The sequence below is a fragment of the Dermacentor silvarum genome, chromosome 5, assembly GCF_013339745.2.
Source record: "Dermacentor silvarum isolate Dsil-2018 chromosome 5, BIME_Dsil_1.4, whole genome shotgun sequence".
NCBI classification, from domain to species: Eukaryota; Metazoa; Arthropoda; class Arachnida; order Ixodida; family Ixodidae; genus Dermacentor; species Dermacentor silvarum.
In genome coordinates, this window is record NC_051158.1 from 72,552,840 (window position 1) to 72,575,194 (window position 22,355).

The following is a 22,355-nucleotide window of genomic DNA, read 5'->3' on the forward strand; positions in this document are numbered from 1 at the left end:
GTTCTTTCAGCAAAAGTATTGGCCGCATCTCAAACAAACTATACAACCTAATCGTTCAATTAAAAATATTAAATCAGAAATAATTACAAAAATAGTCTAAAGTATACTTTTACTTTTGATGCGTTTATTACCAACATCGGACGCTAGGTTGGCTTTGTGGATTCCTTTCAAGCTCTTCAGTAGCTGATCCAAGACGATCCTTTTCTTCTCCGGTCTTCGACTGAGTTGCTAGGTAAGCGACCACGTGTGTGCTTGGTTTTCGTAAGATTAGATATCTTTAGCTGTTTATTTCTTTGTAATCGAACGTAGGAACGCTAATGAAGTAACCCACTGAACGATCTTGTTGTGTCGATCTACTTAGCTGCTTGGTAAGCCAGGTCCTGGCTACCCGAACAGCGGTTAGGCCTCGCGGCGTGATCGCGCCGCCTGTCTGGACGTGTCACCGGCTGAAACGTTGTTTCCAACTGTCCGTGCAGGCACCATGGCCGAGCAAGTAGAGCGTTCCTTCCAGAAGCAGCCGACGGTGTTCCTCAACCGCAAGGCTGGCCTGCCCAAGGGGAACCCCAAGCGCGTGCAGCGTTATTACAAGAGCGTCGGCTTGGGCTTCAAGACGCCGCGCGAGGCCATCCACGGCACATACATCGACAAGAAGTGCCCCTTCACAGGTGCGCGCCTTTCTGCCTTGTCTTTGCGACAGCAGGTTGTCCGGTGCAAGAAAATGTGCAGCTAAGGTTTATTTCGAAAGGGATGTCGCTTCTGAAATGTCATTTTACGCTTAGAAATCATTGGTAGTTGGCTTGGCAACCTGATTTGCGCTGCGTCAGTGCGGAAGGAAAAAAAGGATCTTCTGCTTGCGCAGATTTTAACTGCGACAACGATTATATCTAAAACCGGTGTCCGTCGGAAATGCATATAGTGTCGCCTATGCTTGAGGTAAAAAATGCTTGCGGACAGAATATTCGCTATAGCTAGCTGGTGACATATGCAATTCGTCGAGGAATTTGATGGTGAGAAGGACGCGGACGAACAACACTTAGCAACAGGACAGGTGCCAATTGCCGAACTTTCTTTCATTCCGAAAGAGCATTTGCTTTAAAAAGTGCATCCCCGCCAAAAGATAGTCAGCTGGCGCAAGAAAGGGGTAATTGGCGATTGCTGGGAGATGCCTTCAACCTGCAGTGATCTGCTACAAAAAATAAATGCAATGATGAGGTGTTTTAGTCAAGAGACGATGCACGCGCAATGTGCCTCACCGTTCAGTTTTACCTTACCTCTGCTGATAAATTCAGTATGAGTGAGCGTCAGATAACACCAACAGTCCTTGCAATATGTAACCTTTAGACTACTAAAACCATTCAATCTGTGCTGATGTGGCCTGCCATTCAAGCATTGACTGGTTTGCCAGTTGTACTCTTTTCAACAAATAATCGAGATACATCATTCTGCACACATGCGCTATAAAGCTGTTTAATGGTCCATGCCTTCTTCTGCTTGTAGCTTATTGCAGCATGAATCTTTGACTGTTTGAAAGGTGCTGACGTGACAGTTATAGCATTGTAAGTAGTGGATGTTAACGCGGGACAGCAGTCTGTGCGAAATGCAAAACTGCCTGTGTATCATCCATTAGGTGCTCATTAAAGGTCCCCAGAAGAGTTCCCCTCTACAACGTGCCTCATAATCATATTGTGGTTTTGGCGCACAAAACTTTAAATTAAAATAAATGCGAGACAGTGCATGAGTCTAGGGGACTGCACTGCATAGGCCTAATTTTCTTGTGTAAAGTTTTTGGCACATCCCACTTTTGGTAACATGGCTTTACAAGTGCCCAAAATCGAGAACGAGTACCCAACTTTATTCACACAGGTCACCTGTGAACTAAAACCAGTTGATGTGTACATATTTTCTCAAGAGCGTGGCGGCCGCATTGCGATTGAGGCGAAATGCAAAAACGCCCGTGTGCTTGCGTTGTAGTGCACATTAAGGAACCCCAGGTGGTCAAAATTAATCTGGAGCCCTCCACTACGACATGCCTCATAATCAGAACTGGTGTTGGCACGCAAAACCCCAGAAAGTTTTCTCAGGAGTAGCATTATACTATTATGCCTGTATTAACTACCCTTGAATGTGTGCTTTGATATGATATGATATGCCTTTTATACATCATTGATTGTATTCTCAGAATATGTGAATCGCCAATTACGCCTTTCTTGCGCCAGCTGACTATCTTATGGCGGGGCTGTACTTTTTAAAGCAAATGCTCTTTCGGAATGAAAGATCAAAGAACAAGCTGATATCTGGAAACTGCAACTCTTGACCATGTTCAAAGTTGGATCTTTGGCTGTGCTAGTCAACATTGTCTTGATATGACTTAGCGTCATGTAGAATGTCACTGTGTGAGCCATTGTATTAGTAATCAGCCAATGTATTCATGAAGATGAGGAAATCAGTAACAAAGCACTACATCCTGTCTTTGGGACTGTCGCTGAGGAAACTTAAAACTCACTTTTGAAACTGGCTAAAAACTGTCAAAACGGTAGCAGGTGATGAGCTGATACAAACTCCTGCTTTTTTTACATAAAAATGCTGTCATGGAATATAGCTATGTAATTGAGCTAAAACGCCAGAAGTGTTAAAAACGGGTTGTTTGTGCATGTCTAGTATAGGAAGCACAGTTCACCCTTGTTATCACCGTGCAAACAGCAGCATAGAGGCTTTGAAAAGGGACCAAATAATATAGATTAGTATTGTATATTAAAAAGGCAGATGAAGCACCCTTCAATTCCATATTCAGCTCATTCACAAGATTACCTGCCAGATTTTAAAAAAAAGGATGTATCCATGAAGGTGGTCTTCAGATGCTGCTGAAGCCACCGAATCACACATTTGCAGACACAACCCATTTTCGGAGACAATAGGTCTTAGCCAACAACTTCGGCTAGCAAGTCACTTTGAAGAAAGTCTTCAGGGAGTTTACATCTGTTTTGGGGACTTCGTTGTCGATGGAATTCAGGTTACGTTCATTCAGTCAGCTTGTTGCTAACTGTTTTCTGATTGGAGCTCATCACCGAAATATATTTAAATTGAATCTAAGCACTATCATGAAATATTTGGTCAGGAACAACAACAAAGCCATCTTGTTTATCTGCCTGCAGAACTGTAATGACGTTTTTGACATAGCTAATCATGTCCTTGAAATTGGGTTGAGATGTGTTGTTTTGCTGACTGTGCTGCTTGTAGTCCCTGCAGCTCTCTGGTCTAAGCCGCTGTGGTAGGTTATGCTGTGAAATCTGGGAATATTTAATATTAAGTGTATGCATTAAGTAATCAAACCATTTTGAGTTTTCTTTCTTTAAATTTGAGCAGTTTTGGTTATTACTACAGCATTTTTCAAATTCTAAGGCTGACATTTCTTAAGCTTCACTTTACATGTTCCAACGAAAAGGGAGATTGTTATTGAGTGGTCCCTGAAAGGGAAGAATTGTTGTTCACCGAGAAGTAGCACGAAGCCATAGGACACTCATGCAGATTTCTCAAATGTAAAGCTTCGTGAAGAATAACTTGGTTGGTCTAGGGCTCGAACCCAGGACCAGTGCCTTTACGGAATGGTTGCTCTACCATCCAAGTTAACCAGATGACAGCAGTGCAAGGCCGAATTAACTGACAACTTGAAGCACTTCGATATAGAAAACTTCTTCTGTAGAAAATGTAAGGTAGAGGAAGAGATGAAAATCGAGGTTCGACTTAGATTTAAAGATGCAGTTTGGCTGCAACTACTAGACACTTATACGTCGCTTTGCAGCCACAATATTCCAGGTGCGATATTGCATCATCACCTCTGACATCTAGATAAAAAAAAAGAAAGCGGAAACTTGCTGGCCCAGTGTTGGTTCTATATTGATGAAAAGGACATGTGCTGTTGGTGGAAGCAGTGAAACAAACTTTTCAACTGTGCTGCGAAGCTGATGGCTTTCATTGTGCCGTTGAGAGATCGGTACTATGAGGTGGAAAAAGATGTTGATTTTATTAGTGAACAAAAACAGAAGCGAGAATGTCTTACGATGGATAGTGCGAGCAATCCAAAGGTGCAGTATCTCAGACATGCTAGATACATGCAAGGACAGTGTGCAGTGTCAGCACTGTTAAATAAGCCGGTGACTAAGAGGCTGGCAGTGTCGGTGAAGACTACGAGCGAATGTTGCACGTGCACTAGCAACCGTAATGACACGTTCTTTTCACAGTCTAAAGCAGCAACCACATGCACGTGATATTCAAGCGACACGACACAGTGAGATAAAGTAGTGATGCACTTACATTGTTGTCCTAAGAAATGGAATTGTACGCACGTAAAACAATTGTAAGTGTATCACGAGGCCAATGTTTTAACCAAGGTGCATTGCATCTCCTATCATATGCTGTCCCCGTCAGAAGTCACCGCATGGACTTTTGGATGACATGCGAAATTTTTTCGCTGGTCAAAACCCGGCGCCGCAACAAGCCCTCCGTGACGGCAAAGCGTGTTGCTTGTCGCCGTTGCTCTAAAATCACGTGCATGTGGTTGGGCCTTAATGCCTTTTTTGTTCTTGTTCTAGGAAAGTTATGATTTTCTGACTTTATGACCTAGAATCGAGCAAATAAGATAGTTCTGTCGGTAGCTGTAATGCTTTGTTTCTGCCTTGTGAGGTGGTCTTCTTAGTTACTGAGGATGCATACACGAGCCTGCATTTAGCAAAAAGAAAACATGCCATCATCAATGCTCTCATTGTTCACTCTAGATAGATAGCCTTGCTGGAACATTTTCGTATAAAATATCGTTCCAATGAAATTTGAAGTACTTCATTGCTAAATTGGTGCATAGGTTGAGGTACTGTTTGCCTGTAAGCAGATGGATTGTTCACTGGAGTGGCAAGTATCTCAAATTCCTGACACCCCAAACTGGGCCCTTGTTGCTTACTGCTGGGGAGTCAGCAGCAGTACCAAACCACTTTGGCTACAGTCGATCACTTCTGGGTGTACTAACACTTTAGCCTTACACCTCGCTGGATTGATGAGGCAATGTTGCAATGGACTCGAGACTATATGACAGGAGAGTAACGATGACAGGGTACATGTTCAGTTCCACTAGCTTGGCCAATCAGCGTTCACATAAAAGACATGAAAGACACTATCCAAAGTTTTCAATATAGAAATTTAATATTACACACTAACTCAGTGCTGGTCCAACTGCGCCATTTGTGCAATTTTGCTACAATTCTACTTGTCTGCGCCCACCGATGTGCAACTTGCGCCAAAGCGCCACCTTTGCCTCGACGTGCACTACGCGGACATCGCAGTAGTGTGGCCGATCCCTCCGTTGGTGGACAGACACGCCGCGGCTAAGCATTCCGAGCATCGGCGACGCGGACTTCACGCACAGAATCCTCGATTGGACACGCACTTAAGCCTTTCAGCACTCAATGTTTCGGAATTCGCAACTAAGCACATAGAGCGTCGACTCCTCGGGCCCGCAGCTAGGCATTTCGCGCATTGGCACTTGGAACTGCACGACTAAGCACATGGAGCGTCGACTCCTCGGGCTCATGGCTAGGCATTGTTGTTGCATAAAGTTGTTTTTCTGCATTTCTAGTCACTTTTGTATTATGTCTGATTGCATAAAACTATTCTCAGTAGTCCACAACTGCTTTTTACTTAAGCAAGTAAGGTCTGTTTGCAACGATTTCTGCTCTGGGTACGCGAGCAAAATGGCTGCATCAGTCTGTCTTGCTTGTGTTCATTTGTTCTAAAGATGTACCTAACAATTGTGTAATAGTAATAAGCTGCACCATATGCCATGCACTTGCTTTTCTCCTGCTCCAATTGATCCAAAACAGCATTTTTCCTGCTCCAAAAATTGCTCCAATTCTCGAACTGGCTGGGCCACCAGTGCTAGCTGTTCGTATTCAAAAATGACCTACTCAGCGTTTTCAAATGTTTAAACCTAATGCATATAGTCTTGTTACTGTTCTCCATCTGCCAATTAAGGTTTCTCAACTTATCAAAAGTGAAACAACAAAGTTTTCGAAGGAATGCAGAAACAAAATGGATAATACAAGTATCGTTTTATGATTTCGTGGCAAAAGCCTACATGACAAACCTGGGAGCATTGCTTGTAGTCTTATTTTTAGCACTCTATTCATTTAGCATTTTTACCTTTTATGCTACAACCAGATATGTTTTTCTTGCAACTGACCCTTTCGTGTGTGTTTATGGCCCACAAGTCCTGCAGAAGGTTCTTACAGCGAAGCTGTTAAGGGCTAGTTCCCCCAGGATCATGTCACCATGTAGGGGGAATAAACATTATCATCATCAACATTGGCTCGAGCGTTGTCTTCCACAGCTAGCTGGTTGCCACTAATCATTCCAGTGTAGAATTTCACTTCTGTCGTAATGGGGAGGCCGCGTTTACGGGGGTGTGAGCCATTCATGAGCAACGCCACCGTGAACGCGCTCGGGAAAGGGCATGTCATTGACGAGCCAATTCTAGCGTGTGGGGGCTTCCGAAGCCCAGGCAAAACGTCAGCGAAGAGCTGTAGACCCCGAGTTGAGGGAGCACGATGTGGAGGCCAAACATTAGTGAAGAGCCTGCCGACCCAGAGTTGCGGGAGCACAATGTTGAGGCCAAACGTCAGCATGATCTTGCCCTCCAGGAACTCAACAATGGTGGTGCACGCGTCGGCAACGCTAGCATCAACTTCCCCCGTACGACGGCCAGGTTTCAATGCAGTTTCTCATTCGGAACGTTGTTCATGATAGACGTGTTCGATTGGGTGATTCCCAGTGACGATACACCTATTCTCATGGGGGGGGGGGGGGGATATTCACTACAGCAGACCCAGCATAGTCACAGCTTCGCTGGCTTCCATCTTCATAGTAGTGGAAGGGCTCTGAATGTTTTTCTTTTACCATAACTTCTAAGTTTTTTTCTCGCCACCATTTAACTTAATTCTAAAGCGCTATTCCATACAACAGCTATTCATTCGAAAGTTATTTGCAACAAGGCTCTAAAGATGTTCAGGGCTATTCATGCAGTTTTTGATGACAGTTTATAATAGTATTGTGTTTAAAGGTGATCCTTTGTCCTTGATAGTAAGCTGGGATGTTTTCTTTCATTTTTTTTTTTTTTTTTTAGCTAGTCAGTAGAGGTGTGTTATCCAAGTATGCAGAAATATTCTTGCTGTTTGTACTTTATACATCTGCGGTTGACTATTTGATATTCACTCACCTCTGATCATGCCGATATGTTAGTGTGTCACATTGTTTATTTACAAATATTTATTCGTATTTGGGCCATTGTGATCGAGCAAAAAATTTGCAACGTTCAGTCTTTTGTGCCTTTAGTAGAATAATAAATCCATCTTTATCGGTAAAATATTAACTTGGGCCCTGCAGAGGCCGTCGAAATCCATGACACTACGGCGAACTCGTGTGATAACTTGAAGGCGGCGTTTCCACCCGTGTTTAGTTTTTGCATCTTTGCTGGCTTTTATGGTAATGCCGCTTAACCCATCTTTTTCTTTAGTGTCCCTTTAAGCTGATGGATGGGGAGATACATGCCCTATCACTGAATGCATTGAATGTGACCTCTATTGCTTCTCTTTGCAGGCAATGTGAGCATCCGGGGTCGCATCCTTCGTGGCGTGGTCGTCAAGATGAAGATGCAGCGTACCATCGTCATCCGGCGGGACTACCTGCACTACGTGCGCAAGTACAACCGTTTCGAAAAGCGGCACCGCAACATGTCTGTGCACCTATCGCCAGCCTTCCGGGACGTGGCCGTGGGCGACGTGGTCACAGTGGGCGAGTGCCGACCCCTCTCGAAGACGGTGCGCTTCAATGTCCTCAAGGTCACGAAGGCAGCTGGCTCCAAGAAGCAGTTCCTGAAGGCCTAAACATCATTAAAACTCGTCAGCCACACTGACAAACCTTGTGTGTGTGTCTCTTCCTTGTGTGTGTTCTAAGGTGTTGACATGGTAATTTGCCACCCGTGTCGACTATTGTCAGAGAAGTTGAAAGAGCAAGAGTGTTTGCAGTCTTTATGGACCGGGTATGTTGAAGGAATATTTGCACCCCTTAGAACTTTTATATTGTGTGCCTTACCTGTAAAGCTGCGAGTCTTCAAGTTACGTATGCACGTGTTGGTGTGACATTGTATTCTTGACGGGGAAGTGGCGAGCTCTAAAGAAAGGCGGTGTACACATAAAACTATTATTCCAGAATAGTCCCATAATGGTGCGAAGTCTGAAGACTACCAATGGTATTTGGATCATCCCAGGTCGGTGCGACAAGGCAGAATTTCACCATGCTCCACGCTGGGGATGAGCTATGTGGAGTTTCAGGCGATGCAAGCTTTTTGTGTGTGAGTTGGTATGTGTTTATATCATCAGCCTATATGTCCACTGCAGGATGGAGGCCTCTCCCTGTGATTTCTAATTACCCCTGTCTTGCGCTAGCTGATTCCAACTTGCGTATGCAAATTTATATGTGCAAATGTTTTATATGTGGTAGCATAAAAGGACACGGGCTCCTTTCATCGGTGTGCCACTCTCCATGCTACCAAACAATTTCCTTCCCTGGCAGCTTTGGCTTTGGTCCCACTCGACACAGGACTGTGCCAAGGGTGGGCCTTCTTGGTGGTGACACCTGCACCGTTTTGATGGTCCAAAGTGTTGCAAAATCATGGCCTCTTCATGTCGTAGGCGTGGTGCAGGGCTGTTGCACGTGCACGGCGAGGCCAATTTTATCTGCTCCTGGTACTGAAAGCATGTTTGTCGCTTGTGTAAATAAATAGTACTAGATGTGAAACGGGCTGAAGAGTAGAACACAATGAAAGTAATAATCACTGGAGCTTTATGTGAATCCTTGCATAACGTGGAGCTTTTTAAGCTGTTGAAGCGGTGTTGCCTTGCAGTGTCTCTCTGCACTACATTTCTTCCACGGCTTTTGTTGTGAATTAAACATGGCGAAAATTTGATGCAGCCGACTGGCTTTAACACTTGCTGACGGTGGCTTACCTCTGCTCTACTAACCCCGGCAGCTCTTGCCTAAATACATGGCAATATGTAGGGTGTGAATTTTAAAGTGATTGCTTTTTTGGCTCTTCTCCCGCTTTGCAGTTTGTGTGTTTCGGGCCATTTTGGGTGTAGGGTCAACTTGGGTAATATAGATGGTGGATTAAATTTTTTAATTAACGATTAATAATTCATCATTTTAGCCTTTAGTTGCTTTTGATGCGTGGTTTTTCATCGAGTAATCGAAATTTTTGCCAGGTGCTTCCACAAAGCTTGAAACACAGTTGCCTACATTTGTAGGACCCTATCTTAATGTTTGAAAGGTGGAACCAAGTTTGAAACTCAAGTGTATAAACGTTTGACAAAGGATTATCTAACTTGTGTAAGACTAAGTATAATAATTGGCACTAGTGGCTTTTGAAAAGGTAAACAATATATGTTATAAAACGGATCTTAGTGGCTTCGTGCTGCATTAAATAAAATGCATGGCACTAACAAGAAATAAGAAAAATGCCATAAGTGAAAGCTGAAGTGCAACTCGCATATGCAAGAAATTGCAATATGCACAGGGGGAGGATTTTAAACCCCATGCTCTTATCTACGGAGCGAAGGAATGGCTTGGATGTGTGGGTGAAACCGGCACCTTCTTTGAATGGCCACACAACCAGCATACGAGAAGATACTCGGATGCTAGAGATTGCGGGCATGAACTCCATCGCTATGTCAAATACATGCTCCAAACCGGCGCGCATGCTGTGAAATGTCTTTAGCGGACTGGGAGTGGCACGACGATCAACGACTGGGTTGCTATATTATGCCTTAAATTGCGAGGGCATTTCCAGCGTCCGGCTTGGGGTGGCGTGTGCGGAGCAAGGAGGTTTAAAAAACCTCCTTGGTGCAGTTTGGGGGAAGAGATCGGAAGCCCTGTTGCAAAAGAAACGTTTCTTCGGCACGATTCTTAGGGTATCTCTACAGCCAATTTTTCTACTGTTTTGCTGTTTCAACTTTTTCCTTGCATTTCCAGCACCTCCAGTAGAGTTGTTTCACCCCTTCTCTCTTATCTTCCTGTGATTTCCTGCACTCTTTCTACACCCTCTTTCCATTTGACACATAGCCAGCCTGTAGCTGTCTCAATTGATTGAGTTAATTGCCCTTCAGTTATTATTGACCTCTAAAAGTACTTGCACAAATTATGTATTATGGCCTGTGCATTTTCATAAAATTGCATAAAATTGCTCCAAGCAGGGCTTGCAATGGGCTTGTGATTCCATGATGACCACGGGTGAAGCATAACAGAAAGACAGAAATTTGTCTTGCTTTTGTGCTCTCTAGCTTTTGGCATCTCTCGGGACTGGGAAAGACAGCCGTGAATTGCTCTACCGCAGCCGCACAATGAGTGCTCTTGCGCCGCCATGTGCGATTTCAAAATTTTCGCGCCTCTTGTGTTGCACTCTCGAAAACGGTTAATCGAGCAGGTCTAATCGATTAAGTCGATTAAATTTTGAAAGGCGGACATCGATGAAGATTAATCGTTTTGCGGGATACATTTCCATAATTCTAGCTTCATCGATATTACCAACCCTATTGAGTGACAAGGAATGTGTTAATTGCTGTTTTGCCGAGCAGACAGCATGGGCCACTTGGCATGTGCCCGAACGGACAACTTTGGCACTGCAGATGTGCCCATTCTTGGTCAATCTTCTGGATGTGCCAAGATGACACGAGGGTATGCAGCCTCCGCGTCGCGCCTGGCCACTTGCACTGCAATGAAGTAGCTTCAACTTGCAGCCAGGATACAAGGGATAGTGGGCCGGGGTTGCTACAGAGTTTCGACTAGAGTGTACTAGAATATGGTCTAGTACACTCTAGTTTTGACTGGGCTGCTGTGATTACAAGTGGCATCATTTATCATTTTGGATAGCAGCGAGATTGGAACTTAGTACGTGTGCCTGCTGATGTGCCCATGAAGTTTTGTGATCGCGGATGGCGTGGGGTTATGCAACAGTTCACACGAAGCCATCGCTCACTTGAGAAATTTCTTCGATGGTTTCTACACCATTTTCGTTTAAGAATGGTTAAACATTGCAAAATCTAAAGTACCAAGTTTTCAACTCTAAAATATCTTCACGTCACCCTCACTCAAACACTAGTTAACAATTTCTCGTAAGCTGTAAACTTATATTTCTACAGAACTGTGATATATAGCTGTTTTTGATGCAGAGTTGCAAATTTGTAAACTTCGTGCTTCACTTGTTGTAAACCTTCCGATTTTCAGCAAGCTTTATAAAAAGTATGACTTGCCAAATCGAAACTGCTTTCTACAGTTGCTAGAATGTTACTTTCTCTGCATTTTATATGTATTTCAATCGGAAGCGGAATCGGCGTTGGCACCTAGCTTGTGTGTCGTCTTCTTTCTCTGTCTTCGTCTAGTTAGAGTGTAGTCACGCTGCAGATTTTCATCATGAAAGCTCGCTAATATGCCAACATAAACGACATTTCAATATGGCTAACTTAATTAGTTATAAACATGGCCATAAAGTAGTATATATTATGGAAGTAATCTTGCATAGAGTTAATAAACTGACCCAGTATAAACAGTCAGTATATTAACTCTATGCAATCTTGGCGAACCTGCAGGGCTGGTATTTGTCTAATTCCTTTATTAACAGTCACTAAATACAACTTTAACAGACGACGCGGGCATGTGGTGGTTAGCAGATATGACGCATATCCCATACTACGGCCTCCAAGATCTGGCGACGCACCGCGGGCGCCACCAAATCAGAATGGTCAGATGGCGTCCTCTGAATAAATACATGCCGATTTTGAAGGCTATGCTATTGCTGGTTCCACGCGGCTTAAACGATTGCGGGAGGCCCAAACGCCCTTTAGGCGTAGGGATTTTATAACGGGCTTGAATCTACCACCTCGTTATCCACTCATTTATCTATTTGTTTAGTCACGTGACAAAATGTCATTTGATTGGGCAAAGCTGGTCTTTTATGATTGGACCATCGGGCGTCTCGCACTGGACCCCGAGACCCTCGCGCGCGCGCTCGTTCATTCAAAATTAGTTGTTGGTTTGGCGGTTGCTTCTATGAAACCGGTGAGCTCGGTGCCTTGAAAGCTTTCAAAGTATGCGGTAAGTAGGCAGCGCTGTGGGCTTTTACGGCTTATATTTTGAGCTTCTAATTACAGCAGCAGCGTCAGGGTATTTTTAACTGGGTGTCAATGCGCCACAAGCAGTGGCAGTTACGAATGTCGGCTCGAACATACGCCGCGGAAACCAAAGTGGCATTCTTGAAACGGCTGATAGTAAAACCCATCCACAAACAGCGGTAACCCTTGCGGGGAGGTTATTTTTGCGCGCTCAGCGCTACGCTCCCGTGTGTTCTGATTCAAGCGTTTTCTTGCGTTCTTTCTCCGCAGATCAGTTATGGCCAAACAACAGGTGCTCACCTTTTCGCCGCCGACCAAGGAGGTCGAAAGCGAAGCTGTAGTAGAAGTTCTGCTGCTTCAGCCGTTCGCAAAGCCACCGCAGGTGACGTTTGAAAATGTCGCAGCGAAACGCGAGGCGGTGCGCCAGCTGCGTATCATGAACACAACGAACACGGACCAGTTGGTGACACTGAGCGTGCCACGGGATAAGGGGTTCAGCGCCGACGCCGACGTCTTCAAGGTGGCCCCCGGCCAGCAGCAGCTGGTGACTTTCGTGTGGAAACCGGACGGCACGGAAACTGCGACGAGAGTGGGCGTCTCGGTGTCCACGGACAAGGGATACAAAGGCCGCCTCGTCCTGCTTGGGACTCTCCGCCAGGAAGCGCGCCCGCGGAAGGTATGAAGCTTTATATATTATGGGTGAGTCTATTCTCGTGGCAGCCAGGAGAATTTCTGAAACAAATTTCTCCTGGTACTCCGGACGTCCTATTGGCGGTCGGAGTCACGTGACAAACTGCCGAGAAAAAACTGCCTGCAGGTGTGCCCTAACCTAACCTACCGAGAGCCAATAGGTGATGAGTGCCGGCAGGAATTTGTTTTAAAAATTCTCCCGGTTGCCGAGAGAATAGACACTGCGTTGTATTATTTAGAGCCACTTCTAGCTTACAGGGTATGTAGTTGCTTAATCGGCAAGCCTTGTACTCTTGGGCTACTCGGTTTGACATAGTGCTATTTCCCAGCGCGAGGACAAAATATAACAGATAAGACAGAGCACTGACTATTAACTCGTGTTTATTATTGGATTCTGCAGAATATGGGAGCCGTAATCACACTGAAAAAGGGCGGCATGAAAGGGGCATCTTTTTCATATCGCGCGAGCATGTTTTGTACGTTGCCCTGTTGCAAAAGAAACTTAAATTTTTCTTTGGCACGTTTCTTAGACTACCTCTGTGGACATTTTTTGTACTCTGTTCTGCTGTTTCAACTTATTCGCTGCATTTCCAGCACCTCCAGTGTTTTCACCTCCTTTCTCTCTTATCTTCCTGTGATTTCCTGTAATCTTCCTACACCCTCTTTCCCTTTGACGCAATAGCCGGCCTAGCTGTCTCAAAGTCATTGTCCTTCGATTATTTGTGACCTCTGCTTGAATATTTAGTTTTAGTTTCTGATGGCAAGTACCTCGTCACTCCTCTGCCCGACATTCCACTGCAGTATGACGTCACTGTGCCTCACAGTGTTTTTACTATTACGGCTAACCGCACTCACATGCCTATCTTTAACTTTGGACTGGCAAAGCAAATTCTGCTGCAAGGTATTTGCCTTGCCAACGTTGATTGCCTCGGCGACCATCAAGTGGCAGCTTTATCAACCGATGGTTCTTCCGAGCTTAGCAGGCCTCTCGCGCCTGCCTCGGGTGCCGATTCCAACATTAACAAAATGGTTGTGCCGTACCTGTCCTCGGCGCAGGCTAAAGACCTATGCAAAGTTTTAGGGTGCTACCGAGACATTTTCGACTTCGACGATCGCCCTTTAGGCCAGACGCTCGTGGTCAAGCATCGCATTTCTACTGGCGATGCTACGTCGATTCACTGACGACCATATCAAGTTACTGCGTTGCAACGCTGAGTAATTCAATGTGAAGTGAACAAAATGCTCCATAAAAACATCATTGAGCCTTCTTAAGAGTCCCTGGGCGTCAACTGTGAAGTTGGTTTAGAACTGCACGTGGCGCTTCTGTGTAGACTACAGTCATCGGAACAAAATTACTAAGGATGTATACCCGCTCCCACGTATAGATGATGCCCTTGACTGCCTCCACGGTTCCAATTATTTCTCTGCTATTGATCTTCGTTCTGGTTAATGGCAGATTGGTGTTGATGATATGGACAGAGAAAAGACCACATTCATAACACCCTATGGCCTATACCAATTTAAAGTGATGCCCTTTGCATTATGCAATGCTCCGGCCACCTTTGAGCGTATGATGGGCTCCTTGCTCCAAGGTTTTCAATGGTCCACATGTCTCTGCTACCTTGACGACATCCTCATTTTTTCGCCAACGTTGACGCTCACATTGAGCGTCTAACAACTATGCTTGATGATGAGCAACACGAGAACAAGGTGAAAGCAGCATTCCCGCATTCCCCGTGTTTTCCCTGGAACTATACTTCATGTATTTCAAAAGGCGAAGCTGCAACTCATCTCGTCAGAATGTTGTTGTGGTTGTCGCAAAATTACTGTCCTGGGCCATCTCAAGGTTTTGGAGTACAGCCTGATCCCGACAAAATTTGTGCTGTCCGACTTTCTGGTTCTGAAGACAGCCGCAGACATTCAAAGTTTTCTAGGTCTATGCTCGTACTTTCGTTGCTTTGTTTCCAAGATTTTGTGGCAATTGCTAGACCCCTGACTAATCTTTTGAAGAAATGCATACAATTCTTGTGAGGTACTTCAGAAGCTGCCTGCCGCCTTCTCTCGTCTCGTCACTCTTCTCACTTCACCACCCATACTCGCCACTTCGACCCTGATGCCCCTACAGAATTGCATACAGACGTCAGCGGTCATGGCGTAGATGCTGTCCTAGCCCAGCGTCAGTGTGGCCAGGATCGCGTTATTGCTTATGCACCTCCTATCACTGTCGGAGTGCAACTATTTCATTACGGAAAGGGAATGCCTTGCTGTTGTCTGGGTGGTTACGAAGTTCCGTCCCTACCTCTACGGTTGTCCTTTCTTCGTAGTCACTGACCATCTTGCACTCTTCTGGCTCTCTTCCCTAAAGGATCCTACAGGTCGGCTTGGTCGTTGGGCTTTGAGGCTGCAAGAATTTTCATAATCCGTGGTGTACAAGTCTGAGCGCCTGCACCAAGACACTGACAGCTTGTCGCGTTACCCTGTTTACGACTCTGACTCCTCAAATAGTGACAGTGCCGCTTGCGTTTTCTCAGTATCACAGCTCTTTCATATCACCGATGAGCAATGTTGTGACGCCTACATCAAAGCAGTCATCGACCGCTTTCAACGCTCTCTGGCCGATGCTACTCTAGGCCTCTTCGTCCTCTCCAACGGTACTCTCTACTGTTGTAACCTTCTTCCGAACGGCTCTGAGTTCCTACTTGTAATACCTAGACATCTCTTCTCAACCGTTCTAGAAGAGCTTCACGACGCACCAATGGCGGCACAATTCGGCGTATCTTGAATCTATGACCGAGTACGCGGCCGTTTTTTCTGGCTGGTCCTTGCCCGTTCCGTACAACGTTACGTTGCCGCTTGTGAACTATGTCAACGACGCAAGAAGCCATCCCAGCTCTTTGCTGGTTACCTGCAGCCACTTGAAACAAGCCCTTCCATCGTTTGGGCTTAGACCTTGGCCCCTTTCCGGAATCCACATCAGAGAACAAGTGGGTTGCCGTCGCTGTGGGCTACGCGGCTCGCTATGCCATAACACCGCTCTTCCGACGACTTGCACAACTGATGTTGCGAACTTCCTCCTACCCGATATTGTTTTGATGCGTGATGCTCCACGTTAAATGCTCACAGACCGTGGCCGTACGTTTTTGTTCGTCATTGACAACATCATGCGTGTCTGCTCTACGAGTATACTGCATAAAATTACCACCTCCTACCACCCACAAACGAATGGCTTCACTGAGCATTTGAACCGAACCCTTAAGGCTGATTCACACTATGCCGCCGTGACATCGATTTTGGTCTGCCAACTGTTGGCGACAGCAGTTTACAGGACGGAATATGCTGTGGCCAACGATTTAAAGGAAGGAAAATGCTGTCGTCAACAGTCGGGAGACCAAAATCGGTGTCGTGTCGGCCTAGTGTGAATGAGTCTTTACAGACATGCTATCGAAAGTTCTAGGTCATTGCTGTCATAGCTTCAGAGTCGGTGATCTGGTATGGGTCATGCGTTAAGCGCCTGTGCCCCACGGAAAAATGGCACCATGCTTCAAAGGGTTCTACCGTCTCACCGAGCAGTTGAATTAATCCACATTCAAGGCTCTGCTTTTATCGGGGATAACGACTCGTGTGCTTAATCAGCCAAGCACTGTGCACGTGTCGCAAATTAAGTTATATGTACCACTGTCAGCTCCTGTGGCGCAACTTTCGTCCAGCCTTGAAGGAGAGACATGCTCTTCTCCAGCAACAGATGATGGAACTGCTGTCGACCAGGCACAGCCTCAGTGTCAACAGCATGTGCACCAGCTTCCCCGTCACTTACAGGACTTGTGCTTGAGTGACTGTGGATGCCAAGTTAGACCAAGGGACTTTGTTGTCTGTACAAGGGTGGAATGTGAGTGCTGTACTTGGCCCAGTTGGTGTGGGCTGCTGCAGATGGCGGAACGTGTCCTGCACAGCGAGTAGCCGCGTCCACATCGTCGGCTACTTTTCTGTGCAGGACTCGTTGCGCTATCTGCAGCAGCTTACACCAACTGGGCCAAGCACATCCCTCACACAGAAGACATGTTCATTATCTCACACTATATTTGTCACCAGCTCTCCTAACTTAGTGTTGCACAGAAAGTCTGACCAAGTTATTGAACAGGAGTTGGGACGAAAATCTGAAAAAAGGATGTTTTTGTGTGGAAGCAGGACTGGAACTGGAACGTTACGATTTTTTCACTCCAGAACGAAAACAAGATGAAAGAAATGGCGGCTTTTGGTTCAGGCTAGCCGGCTTCTTTGGAGCTTTTCGTTCTAGCATTGCTTGCACGTGTGGCTCATATGCTACCCAATTTGTAAGTTCTCGTGGGGTTGCTGTCATTTTAGAACCCGCAGCACTGTTTTTGTGGTTTCCTATGTGGCTCATCTAGAGGCAGGCATGCTAGTAATGTGCTTGTGAGCATTTGAATGTGGTGACTGTGAAATAGTTTTCCAGTGGTGGAAGGCCTGTAGTATCGCTGAAATGATGTGCTCTAGAGACGCTGGCACTTTTGATTATGCTGGTATATAAACTGAAGTAGGTGCGACGGAAATTGTTATTGCTTCTGACATTTTTACTTCTGGAGTGGCCTACAATGCCATATTTAGTATATTCTAACTAGTTGCAGCATGAAGAACAGCACACATACCTCTTTTTCAGTCTTTTCATGCAGCTCAGGAGCGCTGTCAAGTTTTTGTACAAAATAAATTTATGCTGTTTTGCTGTAATTCTTAAGTAGAGCAAACATAAACTGGTTTAAACTGATTTGAGCCAGTATTTTTTCTCTCCTGTGTTGAACCACAACTGAACTGTTCATACTGAACTGGAGCAGAAAAATTTTTGGTGCAACAGAAGGCCAGTTTGTTCACATGTTCTGCACACACTGGGGCCAGAGGGAAAAGAGTTAATTGTGAGATTAGCGAGGCAGGTAGTGGCTAAGTTAATGCTACTGAGCGCAATTTGTTTTGCAATGTAGTGTCTTCATGAAGCTCAATGGGTCTCCCTGATCTGGTTGTAATTCAACTCCACTGGGTTATGCCAGTTTTTATTGGCTATTTTGCCAGATTTAGGTGCCACTACCATTCCTATAAGTGTAGGGGCTTGGACAAATATTCGAACTGAGGACCATGAGTACTGGAAATCTATGCTGTACCTCTACCCATGCCACCACTACCATAGAGAAGGCAAATGGCACTAAACCAAAAAAACTCGGTGTGAAATTCAGTCTGTGCAAGACAGGGTAGCAGTTGCAGAAAACTTGTGTTATCCGTGTAGCACTATGTTACTTTAACCTTGCACTGTGCATACATGTTTTTCACCATGTGCAGAAGCAAGTGCCAAGGTCAAGCGTTCTGACATCTTCGCAGAAACCGAACTTGACCTCTGGGCCTTACAGGAAGGTTCCTATACCACCAGCAAAAAAGGCCGCACCAAACCCTGCACAGGGCACAAGAAAAGCTGTTGCTCCCACCAGAATTACCGTCCCTGTGGACTTCAAGACAAGGTCAAATAAGCGTACTGCTTGTGATGAGAACACATGCAATGCTACTGTGGAATCGACCCCGCTCCACAAGCAGACTTTGCCAAGCTTGCCTGAAAGCAACGGCCACCTGAGCACTGACAACCAGCATGAGAGCAGTTGCCCAGCTGAGCAGACTGCACTAAGCACACCGGCAGACAGTGGTTGTCTTGCGAGTGACAGTGCTCAGACTGTAGTTTCTCCTGTGGTGCATCCCGCTCATAAATCTGAGGATCTGATGCATCGAACAGCGACAGTTTGCCCAGAAGAGGTCCGGAGAGAAACCTTTGTTTGTGGAATCGGTTCTCCAAAAGCCACAAGCAGCGTGTCGAAGGACAGCCACGGTCACGTCAGTGATGACCATGCACACACCCTGCCAGGCACTGGAGCAAGCGAGTGCGGTGACCTCAAGCTTTGGGCAGAGACCATTTACTCAGAAGTCGAGACAGGAAGCAGCATACCCCACCAAACTACCGTTAATGCTGCTTTTGAAGACAGCTTGGAGCCCATCAGCACAGCAACTATATGCGCAACGATACACACGAGAGATACATGCTGCCAAGACAATTTGAATCTAGCAACCAGGGACTCGGCAAGTTTGGAGGCAGTTCATGTTGAAGATGACCCCGGCCAGAATGACACCTTTGAACTTGATTTGAGTGCACGAATGGACATGCTGTACCAGCAAATAATTGAAAACCAACTCTCTGATGGTGCTCAGGCAAATGCATCTGATTCCCACGAACAATTGAACATGAGCGCTCACTTGTCATCAATTTATAATGAGCTGTGCGAAGAAAAATCCAAGGAGCTCTTGCACAGTCGGCCAGTGTTGAGCAAGACAGTCACTGAAGAAACCTTTAGTGACCGCCGTTTCTCCTCGCCAAAGCGCCCAGATGAAGCAGACAAGCAAGACAACTCACTGGAAAACCTAATTCGAGAGCTGGAGCTTGGCTCAAGCGATGGCTCACTGCTGGGAATGATGCAACAGTGTAGTGGTGATGCACTATTTAATGGACATGTTAACATTGAGGACTATTTTCCTGCAGACGTGAGCAGCATTAGGGGTAAGCCTGGGGACACTGCTTGAAGTGTACACCACAAGGGACTTTGCAGTTTATTCTTTTACATTATTCTTTTTTTTCTAAAATCGGTATTTTTAATCTTTTATTTATCAGCATAGAAGTGCATGCTTTCAATGCATGTGACTGTCTAGCCTGTTTCAAGGCTTTTCTGTCTTACTACGGCATCATGTGCATTGTGCACATGTGTGATGCCAGACTTTTACTTTCTGTACAGTGTGTTAGATATGAAAGCATTAAGTGTTGTTTAATGTAAGTATGTTTGCAAGCTTGTGCAAAAAAAACTGCTGCATTGTGACAATTACCTGAAGAAAACAAGCAGAAAAGGGATCAAGTGTCTGTTCAGCAGAGGGCAAATAAAGCTTCGCATTGTTGCTGCAAAATATGACTGGAATTAGCCAAGACTCACTTGGATGTGACAATTGCTAATGTGTTGCAAGAAATGCTTTATGAGAATGGTTTTGGCATTGTAGGAAACTGATTTGTGTGGCAGTTTTTACCACCTACACAGTGCAAAGTAATGCTTGTGCACTGAAATACACTAAAGAGGAAAATTATTTGCATTGTTAGTAAATTATCTTTTTACAATACAAAGATAAAGCTGCTCATCCCGAGTGGGACGAGCGCCCGACGTGGAAAAATACTGTGGCCGCAGCGATCGAAGTGGATTGGGCCGCATCAAGGTCGCGCCGTTGGAAACTGCTGGCGGTACTGCTCGGCAGGGTCATTCGTACTACTTCGCGCGCTGGTATTTGCGTTCAGACCGCTCAAATTGTGTTCATAATTGCATATGACATGTATTTATTCCTTAAGAATAAATTCTTTTCTTTCTCTTCTTTATCTTATTTTTTAATGCCGCTCGGTGATTGCCCGTGCATTGCGGCCGCAGTGTTGGCTTTCATTCTACTATTTTTATTGCCGCTCGGTGATTGCGCATGCATTGCGGCCGCAGTGTCAGCTTTCGTTCTACTATGTTATTGTACGGTTCCCTTTGGAGAACAAATGTTTTTCTCGTTCTTCAAGCAGCGTGTATCTCTGGTGTGTATTGTTGCGCATATAGTTTTCCATCAGTAGGTTTTCCGAAACGCAGACGAAGAAATATATGTAACCTTCCTGTTTGCCGCTTCAAACAAGTAGACCTATCTGCCCCGCCTTGAACTCAGATTTACAGGAAGCGTTGTTATAGATAAAAAACAGTAAACTGCAGGGCAAGATTCCATTCAAGTTTCCGCCTTCCTCGCCTAACAGAATGCGGAGTAATTGGTACGGGGTCATTTATTGTGGTCGTACCTCGAGCGCCGAAAACGGTTTTAGGCATCCTATATGCTAATCTTTGGCCGTAAGCCGTGACGGTGACAAGAACTTTTATTGGTCCTTATAAACTGGCCAGGTCTCCCTCAGGTCAAATCGGTGGCTCCGCCCACGATGGCACCGGGAGGCGAAATCCCGTTGCGACGTCGTGGGCCCTCTGAACTGCCTGGAGCTGGATGTGGTGGTGGTCGCTTCCTAGGAACTCCTCCCACTATTCCTTTGTGGCAAGTATAGAGTTTCCTTTGGCTGGGCTCAGCCAGAGCATATGATCAAAAGAGCATGAATCGGCTCCGCATTTGGGCCACAACTGCGGGAAGTCTGGGTCTATCCTGCTAAGCGACCGCGGAGTGGGATAGGTGCGGGTTTGTAGCATTCTCAGCGTGCTAGCTTGTGGTTTTAGTTTTGGGTGGAGGCGAACCACCTCCTTACCAAGCGGTAGTGTGAGACGATTTCGTGAAAAGTGCACGATGGGTCTTTCTGGATGCAAGCCTTGTTACGAGGATGGCCGTTGACTGCTGCGCGTGTCGTGAAATCGCGCGCCAGCCGGTGAGCCTGTTGGGGTTGCAGCCGTGCGGTTGGATCGAGTCCCCCAGGTGGGCCGGGAACCATGAAATGTGGAAATATGCTTCCGTGACGATTTGACCGAAATTCGTGAGCGTGTTGATCGTAATTCTATTGCCCGTTTCGATACGCGCGCCGCCGAAAAGGACCTAACGGCTGTACGGGAGTCCGAGAAGACGAAGAGGGGAGAATGTGCCCTGTGTATGGCCAGGGCGATAGCCGCCTCCTCCGCCTCGTGAGCAGAATTGGTGCACACAGAGGCCGCATTCACCAGATTGCCTTTTGTATCCACTACCGATAGGGCGAACGCGTCTCCGCTGTCGTATCTAGCGGCGTTTACGAATAGAGCTTGTAATCCTTGTCGTGGGATCTGTTTGAGGATTGCCTGAGCTCTCGCCCGTCTCCTACCCTCGTGTACTGGGTGAATGTTGCGCGAAATCGAGTCTACCTTGATTAGGGAACTAACGTTTTTAGGTAGACAGACTTTATCCTCCGGGTCGTGCCAGGGCCGAATGCCCGCCTCGTTTATAGTATTCTAACTCCTGCCCTGCTGGACGATAGTCTATAAACCTGCGCCGCTGAGTGGGCTTCTATAATTTCGTCTCTCGTGTTATGGAGCCCTAGCTTCAGCAGTCGTTCCGTGCTCGTGGACTGGGAAAGTCCCAGCACACGTTTGAGGCCCGTTCTTATAAGCGCGTATAATTTGGCCTTCTCTGCCCTGCTCCAATCAAGGTAGGGCGTTATATAGGTAATGTGACTTAGGAAAAAGGCCTGGAAAGCTTTGATAAGATTGACTCGGACTCAATGTACTAAAAAATAAAGAAAGAGTGCAGTTTGGCGGGGAAGGCGAAGCAGTATTAGTGATGGCGAAGTAGAAGACAATTACACGAAGGAAGATCTTTACCGTGTAAATCCGTGTAAGGATCGCACCCGTGTAAGGGCCGCGCCCATAACTTGACAGCCAATAATAATAA

At 45.8% G+C, this 22,355-nt stretch overlaps 2 protein-coding genes across 3 annotated transcripts; both read left to right on the forward strand.

Annotated features, from left to right (window-relative positions):
* Nucleotides 1-107: 107 nt before the first annotated feature.
* LOC119453492 (40S ribosomal protein S11) lies at nt 108-7,958 on the forward strand. Its single transcript, XM_037715537.2, has 3 exons — nt 108-232; nt 477-665; nt 7,639-7,958. The coding sequence occupies exons 2-3, from the start codon at nt 482-484 to the stop codon at nt 7,923-7,925; spliced, it is 471 nt and encodes a 156-aa protein (XP_037571465.1). The 5' UTR covers nt 108-232; nt 477-481; the 3' UTR covers nt 7,926-7,958.
* Nucleotides 7,959-10,964: 3,006 nt separating this feature from the next.
* Nucleotides 10,965-20,325, forward strand: LOC119453491 (uncharacterized). 2 transcript variants are annotated; one of them, XM_049668180.1, is made up of 3 exons: nt 10,965-11,090; nt 12,474-12,879; nt 18,237-20,325. In XM_049668180.1, exons 2-3 carry the CDS (start codon nt 12,481-12,483, stop codon nt 19,515-19,517), a joined length of 1,680 nt encoding a protein of 559 aa, XP_049524137.1. In that variant the 5' UTR covers nt 10,965-11,090; nt 12,474-12,480; the 3' UTR covers nt 19,518-20,325. The 2 variants fall into 2 exon arrangements, with proteins under 2 accessions (XP_049524137.1, XP_037571464.1); XM_037715536.2 differs by lacking the exon at nt 10,965-11,090 and adding an exon at nt 12,062-12,186.
* The last annotated feature ends 2,030 nt before the right edge of the window (nt 20,326-22,355 follow it).

Bases quoted from the DNA above. Each gene is read 5' to 3' on its own strand.
- LOC119453492 (XM_037715537.2), top strand. From the start codon at position 482: ATGGCCGAGCAAGTAGAGCGTTCCTTCCAGAAGCAGCCGACGGTGTTC. The intron at 666-7,638 runs GTGCGCGCCTTT...TTCTCTTTGCAG, and splicing joins CAAGAAGTGCCCCTTCACAG to GCAATGTGAGCATCCGGGGT.
- LOC119453491 (XM_037715536.2), top strand. The intron at 12,880-18,236 runs GTATGAAGCTTT...CACCATGTGCAG, and splicing joins AGGAAGCGCGCCCGCGGAAG to AAGCAAGTGCCAAGGTCAAG.